Raw genomic sequence first — 13090 nt, forward strand, 5'->3', positions numbered from 1 at the left:
GGACAAAAATTTGACAGCATGTGGTTGTTTGTGGAGTCCATACAGACAGACATGTGTTTTTATCAAATAACTCTTTTAATAAATTCTCTGACAAATATTAAATACAATAATTATCTCACACTTTCTGAAAATACAGGGTTTTATATTTCATCTTCTTCAGAAAATAAATCAAACAATAATACATATAACAAAATAATAATATTTTACATTACTTTAAAAAAAAGCACAAGTTTTTTTGTTGTTGAAGCACTAAAGCTTATAGCTCACACATGTATTAAGAATACTACTCTTCCCTGTTTATAAAACAGAATAAATAAAAGGAAAGGTCACACAACAAATTATATTTATGTGTAGATTTACTATTATGATAATATTAGTGCAGATAAGAACACTTAAAGAGAGTTTAAGATGCATTGTTGTTAGAATTTTCTTTGTTGGTCTTCCGCTTCTTTTCACTGCAAAAAACAAAATCAATGAAATAAGATCAGTTTGACTCACTGAGCAGCTGAGAGTGAATATAAGGCACAGACAAACAATACACCACAGGGGCATTTATACTTACTCATAACACTTCATCACTTTCTGGGTCAACGGCTTTGATGGATCGGCACACACAAACCTTCCCGGAGCATGAAAACTGTTGGGAAAGAGGATGAAAGCAGTCATTTACCCTCAAGATACAGTTTCTCTCGATGGAGTTTCATTCCAGTGTGTTAGTTTGATTATTAACTGCAGAGCGTCCTGAACTTATCGTGATTGATTTTTAGTCACGGATTAAATGCTGTTTTGCTATTTAGATACACAAGGTTTAGTCCGTCCGAGAGAGCGCAAATGCCAAGCACACACAGCCATTATCTTTTCACCACAAGGTGAAATGTGCAGATAAGATATGTTACACAGAATTCATAACCAGACACCAGGATGAAAGATTGGCATTAGCTCTTGCTGGTTTTTGTACATGTGTATCACATTACTGGTTAAGTTTCCTATCTATAGTCTTTCCTTGAGAATACCACTACTTAAGTTGGCCCACATAAACTGATTGAACAGATATTTATGAGCAGTCTTAATTCATTCCCTAAACTTCTTAAATGTGAGCATTTCTCTTTTTATGTAATAATAATACATTTGATATATAAACTTTTCCATAATCTAAAATCTTTGTACAGAGTAAACACTACTCAAAAACTAGAAAAATGCACAACTTGCTTAAACTTCAACTTGACTACTTCTTAGCGTTTTAGTTTGTTAGATGTCTTATTTCCTCATGAATCTACCTGCTTTTATCATGCTACACTTCCATATAAACCGTTATAACTTACATGATGGCGTTGATGTCACAGGCGTTATTGATGTTCTGAATGGTGTAACCCAGAATCCGTTTGCAAGGAGGCTGACGATTGGAGTACCTCAGGCAGCAGCTCGCTGTAAGCACACACACGCACAAAGAATCCACTATAAATCACACTTTTAACTTACTACTGGCAATATTAGTGAAAGTGCATTAAAATATTAACTAGTATGAAATACCTGATTGTGCGCTGTCAAAAAAGTTGATGATAATGACGAGGGAGCACAGAGCTACCATGAGACACGTTTTCCTGCTTGCCATGGTTGATGAGCCAACTGAGAGCGTTCACTCTGCCTTTCTGTGTCTGACGCTGAAAAGGTGTAACACCTGAAGGCGATCAGAGAGAGTGTGACAAGTGCTACTTGGTGATCACTCCTTTAAGTAGGCCGACTCTCGGAATTTCCCGTCGGGCAGGATTGTGTAATCCTTTGTGTCATTGTTAAAACACTGGAAACAGAGCAGGAAATAGAAAAAATTCCAGCTGGCCCTGACATGGGAGGAAATAAAGTTTAAAAAAAAAAAAAAAAAAGTTAAACATTGGCAGCCTGAACTATGAGCTTGGCTGGCGCTGGACTCATGTGCAGACTGATTCCCTGAAGAATGAATTCCAAGTGAAACCAGATATCAGTAAAGTACATTTTTAAAGCAGTATTATGTGAATATATGTCATATTCTATACAATTGGAATTAGTTTTTGAAACCAAATGAGTCACCTCCTGGTAGGCATGATTAATAATGCAAATAAACATTTGCATTTTTGTTGTTTTGTTTCTTACCTGTTCCTGCTTAAAGCCTATAGCACTGCTGGATCTGGAGTGGTCTATAATAAGTCAAGCAGCTTAACTCGTATTTCATTCAAGGGAGACCTGAAGAGAATAGCAGTCTTGTAAGTTTTGTACAAAATGACAGAGAATCTGCTGGGAAACCTACTACAAGCAATTCGATTTTGAACAATTTGGAGGGTTTTTTTTACTGTTATAACAAGTCATTTATTAGGCCTCAGTTAGACAGGCCTATTGGGTTGTGAAAGCTTGCTGGAGGTTGTTAATAGTCACTAGGTGAAATTGGTCGTAAAAAGGGTGCTAGACCAAAAACGTCCTTGCGATTGCTCGTGGTTGCTAATACACTGCCGCAGTAGTTTGCATGGAACCCAGTGAAAACAGATATCTTGTCATGCAATTATTCACTAACTTACCACCAAGTGGTTGTAAAACGTAAAAAAAATTGCAGCCACTCGTCAACTGGACTATGCGGTCACTGTCTGGTCAATAGACCTGCATGATTGCTCTCAGACACCATTTTGGTAATCCCCAATCTCCAGTAACTACTTGGAACCGTTCCAGGGATACTTTTCCATGAAATCAGTGGTTGCCGGGCAGTCATGTAGTCTCAGTCACAGGTCACTGGTCACTAGGCCTCGTGTCTCAGGTGAAGTGGAAATCCAACGTCCTTACACTGCCTTTGTTGATTTTTTTAACGGTAAGATCAAAACTTCCCTCAAAACTAAGAATGTGGCTTGAATGTTTTATGAAGTCTAACTACTTTCGACCAGCTATTAAACAATATTAAAGCTAGGCAAAAAGGCAATTTTGAATCCTTTAAGCCTCTTGACCTCATTACCAGCTATTCTGAGCAAAATGCTGATAAGGCCAGCTTGCAATGCCGTTTAACTGCAAGCAAACGATTAGTAGTTTATCAGTGAATATTAGCATCTTGCTATCTAAAGACAAAAATGCTTTTTTGTGGCACTAGTAGAATGCTACTGCTGGGGTTGAATGAAATTCAGCCAAATGACCAAAACTACAGTTCCTCTAGTGGCCACTTGAGGTTAGTGTCAAGAGCAAGTATCAGCCAGCTGTTGGGTTTTTCCACTTAGCATATTTTGTTAGATTGCTGCTAGCCAAATTTAGAACATCTATAATCACAGTTAATTAAACCTTGTTAACAAGCTAGCACACTGGCATTAGGTTATTGTTTCCCATATCTACCCCTTTGTCTAAAAATATATATAGCCACACCCAAAATCCAAACATGAAGCCTCAAAAAAGAGAAAAAATAGGCTTTTGTGGTCAGGAACAAGGGTGCTATTGTTGCTCACTGTAAGCTGTATTTAACATCTGAAATACTTTAAGTAGGCTATAGTCTGTCTTTTTATTAAGACTGAGGTGGAAACGATTAATTATGACAACAAATTGCTAAACTTAACTTTGACTTAAGTCTGCACTCAAATTGTATGAACTGTATGAATTAATGCAACTTAAGCCCTTTGAGCTGTAGTTCTTTGTTTTCCTCATTTTTGCTGACAAGTTAATTAGTGACTTGCTCTCACTCACTTGTGAAAGGAAGGCATGTGAAAGGAATGTGGGGAGGTTTTGTTTGTGTATCCTTTTTCTGTGACGCGCACATCTACCTTGTACAAGTGTAACAAAATAACCAGAGGATAGGAAAGTCAAAATCCCCAACATGGCTCAACTTCACCATGTTTCTTACACAGCATATTTGAAAAGTCCCTAGAAGAAATAGTTCAGCTCAAGGAAGCTTATCTTACTGGCACCTATTTTAGATTTTGTTGTCTTATCAGAGATTAGAATGTTAAACAGTTACTCTTTTGCAAAAAGTCCCGTACTTCACCACACCGAATGGGTAAACTGTGAGTAAATGACCTAGCTTTAATTCAGTGGGTTGAACAAAAAAATACCTAAAAATGTGAGGAACTAAAGCATCAGAGGCTCAAAAGTAATTGGACGAATTAAATAACTGAAAAGAAAATGTTCATTTCTAATACTTGGTTAAAAACCCTTTGCTTTGCGATGACAGTCTGAAGTCTTGAACTTCATGCTGAGTGACATGCACCTTATGGTTAACTTGGATATCAATATGCCTACCTCCTGAAGAGTGTTGTTCACTTGGTTTGCTGATGTGAAGGGGTTTCTCTTCACCATGGAAATGATTCTGCGATCATCCACTGTTGTCTTCCGTGCTTTCTTTATTTCTCAAGATGTACCAACCTGCAGCAGCTTTCACTTGCTGTTTGTTGTTTGGGGGCGTTTCTGTCGGAGGTTTCGTCTTCAACAGGTGGAATGTATATTCAATGGGGTAAGATCAGATGACTGACTTAACCATTCAAGAATATTCCACTTCTTTGATTTAATAAACTCCTAGGTTGCTTTGGCTGTGTGTTTTGGGTCCTTGTCCATCTGTATTATGAAATGCCGCCCAATCAATTTGACTGCATTTAGCTGGATTGGAGCAGACACTAAACACCTCAGAATTCATTCAGCTGCTTCTGTCCTGTGTCACATCATCAATAAACAGTTATTTTTGTCCTGTATATATGTAAAGTGAAGACTATCAATAACACATCAAGCATCCTTTTTTTTCTTCTTAAATTTCAGGGAAATGGGCAGTAAATTGCAGGCTGCAAACAGTGGTAGATCTTGTTCTCTTAAATACTCATGTCCCAAAATTGTGCACTGTGAAAGGTAAACTAAAAATATGTACAATTAGCCAGTAGCAAAATACCTGTTTCCTTGCTTTTCAGTGTCAAAATTGACAGTGACAGTAGCTTTTTAACATCATAAAAGTTCTTTGAATGCATTGACCATAAATAAATATGTCCCCAAATGTTAGGTTTTCGGCTACAATAGCAAACATAATAGTCAAGCTTAAAAAGTAACAGAAACAAATTTAACATACTTAGCATACAAATCATGAATTCAGGCAAACTGTGAGCTGATGTTATGGGCTATGAAGCCTTTGAGTAAACTGTAACAACTTTCTCTTTGTAGTTTAAGTAACTTTAAACTGCTTTTGGCACTCAGCTTGATGACAAAAAACAAGCAAATACAAACCCTTTCACTGACTATTTTGTTTTATATGCCATACCAAAAAGGTATGACATTTTGAACTGCTAGTGTTACAGCACTCGGTGATGCAACTCCACAACAGACTTTTAAATGGCATACAGTTATGTTACTTTGACAAAGGTCATGCATGCGGAAGTTGCATTTCCAGCAGTGGGAGATAATATATTTAAAGTCAGTGAGCAATGACAGGCAAAGCAAAGTTTTGACGTTAAACTGGTTTGACTTTGGACTTAATATCTTCAAAAGAATGTATTAGATAACCCGAGGACTGTGATAGCCTTATGAAATACATTTTATAATTTCTTCCTTGAGAAAGTCTTTTTTTGTTTGTTACACTGGCTGGTTGCATTTCCTTTTATGAGTCATTATAAGGCTGATGTGCAGCGACACCTCTGTGACACATTTTCATGCACATGTCAAAATTTACATCTTCTTGGCTCAGGTATTCCTAACCGTAACACCCCTATTCTGTCACAGCAACCCTCTTCATCTCATTCTACATTGCATCCATCAATTTTCTTCTGTAGTCTACCTCTTTTTCATTTGCCTGGCAGCCCCATGCTGAACATCCTTTGTCCAATATGTCCACTATTCCTCCTCTGTGCATGTCTCACTCAAACTGAGCTGTCCCTCTAATCTGATCATTTCTAAACTTACTAGTTTTGGTCGCTCCCAGTCAAAATCTTAATGTCTTCAACTCTACCACCTCCAGGTTTCTTTTTTTTTTCTGCACCGCTATCTTCAAACTGGATATGGCGGTGTAGGTCTTGTACCATCTTCTACATTTTCCTGTTACGCCTGTGTTGTCATTTACACGCATGCTTGGATTTACTTTCATTCCTCTTCTCTTCAGTGCATACCTCCACCTCTTCAAGCTCTCTTCCACCTTCACCCTACCCTCACTACAGTGCAATATTGTCTGCAAACATCATAGTCCCTTGAGATGCCTGCTTGTACTGTTAACCTGTGCATTTCCACTGCAAACAAGAAGGTGCCCAAAGCCAATACCTGATGTAGTCTAGCCCACCCTAAACCCAACTGTCACTGCTGCTGCACCACTTTCTGACTATCCTCATACATGTCCTGCACCACCCTCCCTGTTCCTGATTTCCCCATGCAGTACCATAGTTCCTCTCTCGGCACCCATATCAAATTCAAATAAATTCAATTCAATTTTATTCATAATGTGCAATGTCACAACAACAGTCACCTATAGGTGATTTATATTGTAAGGTAAAGATCTTACAGTTATATAGAGAAGACCGCAAAAATCAGGTGAGCGCCTATGAGCAAACACTCCCAGTGACAGTGACAGTGGGAAGGAAAAACTCCCTTTTAACGGGAAGAAATCTCTGGCAGAACCAGGTTCAGGGAGGGCAGCCATCTGCTGCGACTGGCTGAGGTCTTTGTTTTCTCTACAACCAGAAAAGACACAGTGAAACTTCTTTTGACCTTCTCTGTACATTATGATGAACTCAAAGCAAGCACCACATATGTAAAGATCTTTTTCAGTATGACGCTATACTGCTGTTCACTGATCATCACCTCTCTTCTTAACCTAGTTTCAGTAACTTTTTCCCATAGCTTCATGGTACGACTCATCTCCTTTAACCCTACGTACTTACGAAAGCTCTTAAAATCACACCTTTTCTTGAACAGTAATAGTAACAGTGCCCTTCTTCTCCATTCCTCAGGCATTCTCTCATGTGTTAAAAAGTCTGATCCAAACATCTGCTGGCCTCAAGCCACAGATATGTTAACAGGAAGAGACGCTTTTGCGTCTTCACCCTTTTCATAGCTGCCCTCACATCCTCCTTCCTAAGCCCCCGCACTTCCTGAGTAACTAATGTTCCTTCATCTGTCCTCCCCTCTTATTTACAAATCAGTCTTTACAACTTCTTAACATGTGTAGAGCAAAATGTAAAAATGTCTGAAACTCATGTTAATCAAAGACCTTATGTCAGACATCAAATCTTAATCTTAAATGCTAGTCATTCCAGGGTTTGGGCCTCATTTGTTCAGAAAATAACAATAAGTAAATAGTTATAGTTATAGTCTATAGAGGGAGGTCTGGGCCTCTTTGCTTAGGCTGCTGCCCCCGCGACCCGGCCTTGGATAAAGCGGATGAAGATGGATGGATGGATGGATGGAAATAGTTTAAATACTTTCCATTAGATCTCATGGAATCCAGAGAACACTGTGACCGACAGTTCAACTATTCCTAAATAAAATGTATGTTCTATTTGTAGCACAGCCTGGAGGAGCTAAAAATAGCAACTGCTGAAGACAGTATATTTTGATCACATGCAACAATATGCCAGTCTACTATTTCCTTGTTGGTGATGCAACTACACGGGGAAAAATCATAACAGAGATTAAAGTGCAGGTGAAAACAAACCTGTCAAAGTTTGCATGTACTTTGAGGTCATTTGGAAGTTTAAACATGTTTTTATGTGTTGACAAATTCAAAAGGTGCCCTTTAAAAAAATACATTTTTAAATTTCCTAGAAAGATCACACTTAGCTAAGTGAAAGTATTCATTCAACAGTGGTTGCAATCTAATCTTTTGACGTTGTATATTGCCCCTTGGAAAAATGTTTTCAGGCAATAATTTTGCACACGTAAATATGACAGGCGGCTTCTGTTGATCCGACACACATAAAAATATGCAATTCATGGTAACATTTAAAAAAGAACTCATAAAAGGTACAGTATTTAAATTAACAATACAGCAAAGAGTGTATGTGCCATATTGTTTTGTCTTGTATTAATAAGAGAAATGTTGAGTTCTTTTATTTTTGTATGTTACACTTAGACAGCTACAGCACCCATAAATCTGAACATATATCAGAAACCAAAAGGTTAATTGATTGTTCAGACTGAACATGTCTTTGTACTGTACATGTCTTCTACATTAACTGTTTTATTGTTAATATGTTAATATGGTGGGCAGATTGCATGTTAATTTTCTCTTTAAACAAATGGAAATGGTTAATGCAGTCAATAATTTAAATTACATACTTCAAATAAGATTTGTAACTTGGTTTTGCTGAAAAGTGTCAACTAAGCCATTAATGGTGCAGGTTGGCATGACAGCAGGCTGTGTGATACTTAGAAACACTTGTTCAAAACTTAAGCTTGTTAATCCTAATATCTACTCAGCTGATCACATGGCAGTAACTCTGTGAATTTAGTCGTGTAGACATGGTCAAGATTACGTGCTGAAGTTTGAAACTAAGCATCAGAATTGACAACAAAGAAAATTTAAATGACTTTGGCACATTTCCCACACTTTATCATTTTTACCACAACCATTGCAGAGAATAGTCTGAAAGAGAAATCAACCATGGTCATTCTTCTTCAAGCTGATAGAAAGAAAACAGTAACTCAAATAACTATTACAGCTAATGAATATATATTACATATATGAACACACGACATGTCCAAGGTTGAAGGAAATGGGATAAACGCTTCTCATTTTACAATTTCACACAAAAAGTCCATGTCAGGGAAAACAATGACTAGGAGGAGGATCCTTTCCAAAGAAAAGGATGTAATGAGGGGGGATCCCAGAGAGTAAAATCAACACTGACTGAGAACACTGAGGTCTTTTTAGGAAGGAGACTCACAATTTCTTGTTGTGTTTCCAAGTTATTGTACTGACTAATTTTCAGCTGTCAACAGTCAATTGTCTAGTTCTGGTTGTATTGGTTGTATTGGTTGTTTTGTTGTATTGGACAACATGACGTTGTGGCCGTTTTCCCGAGGTACTAAGCCAAGATACTCATGGATCTTTGTTGTTTTATCATGAAAAGTGGGTTCTGACATTCACTAGTCTTCGACTTCCCTCTTTCTCCTTAAAATACAGTTTTAGTGTGCTGGTTACCATCCAACTGCATTTCTTCAGTCTGAGTGGCATTGCTGTAGATCTTAGTGGTATGGTTCAGTGAATCAATGTCTTATTCACTCATGACATACACCTTAATGTCATCCACATAGAGGAGGTGGCTAATGATTGTAGCATTCCCTAGCGGGTATCCTTAGCCAGTCTTGATAATGATCTGGCTGAGGGGATTCAGGCACATGCAGAAAAGCAGTGGGGATACAGCATCTCCTTGGTAAATCCTGTGCTGTTGGTTTGAAGTTGGGCTCTAGTGTTGTTGCCACATCCCCATTAAATTCCTGATGAATGCTCTTATGATCCTGTTGATCTTGTACAGTTCTAGGCATTCCACGATTCATGTGAGAGGCATTGAGTAATAGGCTTTATTGTAATCAATCCAGGCGGTGCACAGGTTGGTCAGTCTGGTCTTACAGTCTCCTTGGGGATGAGGACTACCCAGCCTTCAGTTAGCCATTCCAGGTGTATCTCATCCATTAGCTGCTGGTTCATTTGTGGTGCCAGATGCTCATGGAGTGGAGTTATCTTTTTTAACCAGTAGGCATGAATCATATCAAGGCTTGGTGCTGTCCTGCTCTTCGTGCTTGAGACTCTGTCTTGGATATCTTCATCTGTGATGGTTACTGGATCCTGTTCAGGGAGGTTGCTTTGGTCTACTCTTAGCTCTACCAGCCATCGAGCATTGTTGTTATGAGTTGCATCTTTCTGTTCTTCCATTATTGCTATCTCCAGCTGTTCTCATATTCCTCAACTGCCACTGAGAGTACACCTTTAGTACACCTTTAGTTTAGTGGAGGAATTCTGGTTTATTCTCCTGGCTTCTTTCTCTCTGGTATACCTGTTCAATCTGTCCAAGACTGACATGGAAATTCTGTCTGATGATACACAGTTAGGTCCTTACATATTTGCACACTGAAAAAGTTTTGTCTTTTTATCCGTATACTGAAAGTGTTCCAAAATGTTCCAGTTATTGTTATATAATAGACATGAACATAATGTGTAGACTCCCGGCTTTCATTTGAGGGTATCCGGATTCAAATTGGATGAAGAGTTTAGGAGTTTCTGCTCCTTAACATGGGCCACCCTCTTTTCAAAGGGACCGAAAGTAATTTGAAAATTGACTCACAGGCTATTTCCTGGGAAGAGGTGAGTAATTCCTTCTTATTTGTCTGACTCTATGCCATTGTTTAAATCACAGTTAAAGACTTTATTTAATCTTGCTTTTCCATCTAGCTAATATTTTGTGTGTGTTGACACATTTTTATCTATTATGCTTTGTTAATTACTTTTATGTATTATGATTGTCATGGTTTTATATTTAATACGTGCTGGGTCCTTTCTCTTTTCCCTCTCCCATCTCCCTTATCCTATCATATTTTGTCAAGCACCTTGGTATAGCCTTGGTTTTTTTAGTATGCTTTATGAATAAACTTTATTATTATTATTATAAATTATAAAAATTTGTAAATTATAAATTAGGAAGGTAAAAGGCCTGGAGCAGATTTGAGGTGTAGTGCTTGCATGTGGAAGATTTTGCTGTGAACAGACAACGTGCGGTCTACATGTAGGTAAAACAAGCCATCCTTAAGTTGCGAAAACAGGAAGAAAAAAAAACATCAGAGAAATTACTATAATAGTAGGCGTGGCGAAATCTACAGGTTGGTACATCTTGAGTAAGAAAGAAAGCAATGGTGAACTCAGCAATGGAAAAAGACCTGGACATCCATGGAAGACATCAGTGGTGGATGATCGCAAAATCATTTCCATGGTGAAGAGAAATCCCTTCACAACAGCCAACCAAGTGAACAACACTCTTCAGGAGGTAGGCATATTGATATCCAAGTCAACCACAAAGAGAAGATTTTGTGAAAGTAAATACAGAGGGTTCACTGTAAGGTGCATGCTACTCATAAGCTGCAGTAAAGGCCTGGCAGAGCATTAAAAAGGAGGAAAACCAGCATATGGTGATCACCATGAATTCAAGACTTCAGGCTGTTATTGCCATCAAAGGGTTTTAAACCAAGTATTAGAAAAGAACCTTTAATTTCAGTTAATTAATTTATCCAATTACTGTTGTGCCCTCGAAATACAGGGATTGTGTTAAAAATGTTTTAGTTCCTCTCCTTTTTGTTCAGTCTGCTGAATTAAAACTAAAAATGTGTGCCTTGACTGCATCTGAGTTGTTTCATTTAAAATTAATTGTGGTTATGTCCAGAACCAAAACTGGAAAAAGTTGCCTATGTCCAAATATTTATGGACCCCACTGTAAAACATGTAAATGTGCGAAATATGTACAAAAATAACACATCAGAAAAGGGGCGAAGAGTTTTTCATGGTAGAATTTCTACTCTAGAGCTCTAATCTAGACCTCAAAGGTTTCAGGGGTTTGGAGATTACATTAGGTGCCAAGGTTAGGAAAATACACTTTGATCTTAATCTTAAATTATTTGCTGAGTCGACAAAGAACAAAGGTTGCGTCAGTCTGTGTGAAGGAAGCAAATATACTTGTACATGCACCAAGGAGAATATTAAGGGAAATTAAAATTTTAAGAGGAAGTTGATCCAAAACAGAATGATCAACATTTATGCACAGTTAAATATTGCCCTTAAGTAATAAGTTACTGAATAACACAGAAAAAAGCTCATTCTAAGTCCTCCCTCCAAATCTCCCAAAGTTTTCTTACCTAAACAATACTTACTAAAGCTCAATCTTCACACCTATTCCTGGACTTTAACAAAAGCCAAGAGTTCTTTTCTAAAGCAAATGCAAATGACTGTAATTGTATATGCATCACGATTAAACTTCTTTGGGGGACGTTTCAGGGAAACTTAACCTACTGAGTTTACAGAAAAAAAAAAGTGTGTTCCGCATTTATACCGTGTTAAATATTGTCCTTGTGTAATAATGTCACTGAATAACACACAAAAAGGTGATTCTAAGCCCTCCCTCTAAATCCCCTGAGTATCCTAAATAATACTTGTGGCAGCTTCACACATGTTCCCGGACTTCAACAAGACCCACAACTTCCTGCGTTCAGTTAAAAAATGACGTTACTTTGTAATCTTATGCTGGGATTTTGTTCCCTTGCCATCATCATGACAAGAAAACATATATGTCATGGTGCAGGTAAGCTTTTTTTGAAACATTCTTAGATTATAATGATAAGACTAATGTTTTTTTTCCCAGCTTAGTGAGTTATGCAAATTCTATTATCCTGATTTAACTCAGCAGAATGCCTTGAGAAACTATTTGTTTAAATCTAAATTAAAATATGGATGCAATAGAAGCATATATAATGAGAAAAGCTGCTTGTGGTGACAGCGCCACAGACCTTTGGCTCATATCCTCTTTGGTTGGTCAGACTGCTAAAATTGTGCAGTAGTTTTTGCTTGGTTTCTTATGCCTTTAGGTTGCTTTTAATATGATGTGATATTTATTATGTGTTGTTAATGCTTGTTGCACGTTTGGAGTATATAATTACTGTACCTTTGTTGTTATCAGGGTTACTGCTCATAAATAACATATCACCATGGTCATCACATGATAATTATTTATTATTTATTTATTTATTTTATTTAGAAAGAGGGGCAATACATATTAATGAACATGTTAACAAATGTAAATATGCCAGATTATAGCCTTGGGCTAATTTCCATCTGCAGACCCTCTGGCAGGTTGGTGTTACACACAAGTTAGTAAAAGCATACAGAGACACATACATATGACAAATCAGATGTAGGGTCAGAAATTGATTTGGAGCACATGAATTTGCACTATTACTCAAAAAATGAATGCAATTCACCAGATTTGGTGCAAACAAGCACAAAAAATGCCAAACAAAAAAGAGCAGACCGACATTGTCAGCTACTATCTGATGAGAGTCAAACAGAGCTAAAAGAAGAGCTTGCCATCACCAGTGTGTGAATGTGTGTGTGAATGGCTGAATGGCTGAATGTAGTGTAAAGTGCTTT

General features: G+C 37.6%; 1 protein-coding gene across 1 annotated transcript; it reads right to left on the bottom strand.

Annotated features, from left to right (window-relative positions):
• Nucleotides 1-70: 70 nt before the first annotated feature.
• On the bottom strand, nt 71-1721 carry ccl20b (chemokine (C-C motif) ligand 20b). Its single transcript, XM_080865910.1, has 4 exons — nt 1531-1721; nt 1323-1425; nt 563-637; nt 71-455 (listed from the first exon to the last, which is right to left on the bottom strand). Exons 1-4 carry the CDS (start codon nt 1610-1612, stop codon nt 404-406), a joined length of 312 nt encoding a protein of 103 aa, XP_080722036.1. The 5' UTR covers nt 1613-1721; the 3' UTR covers nt 71-403.
• Nucleotides 1722-13090: the final 11369 nt, after the last annotated feature.

Source organism: Rhamphochromis sp. 'chilingali', assembly GCF_963969265.1.
Source record: "Rhamphochromis sp. 'chilingali' genome assembly, chromosome: 18".
In the NCBI taxonomy this organism is placed as follows: Eukaryota; Metazoa; Chordata; class Actinopteri; order Cichliformes; family Cichlidae; genus Rhamphochromis; species Rhamphochromis sp. 'chilingali'.

Bases quoted from the DNA above. Each gene is read 5' to 3' on its own strand.
- ccl20b (XM_080865910.1), bottom strand. From the start codon at position 1,612: ATGGCAAGCAGGAAAACGTGTCTCATGGTAGCTCTGTGCTCCCTCGTC. The intron at 1,426-1,530 runs GTATTTCATACT...GTGTGCTTACAG, and splicing joins TTTTGACAGCGCACAATCAG to CGAGCTGCTGCCTGAGGTAC. The intron at 638-1,322 runs GTAAGTTATAAC...CTTTCCCAACAG, and splicing joins TGTGACATCAACGCCATCAT to TTTTCATGCTCCGGGAAGGT.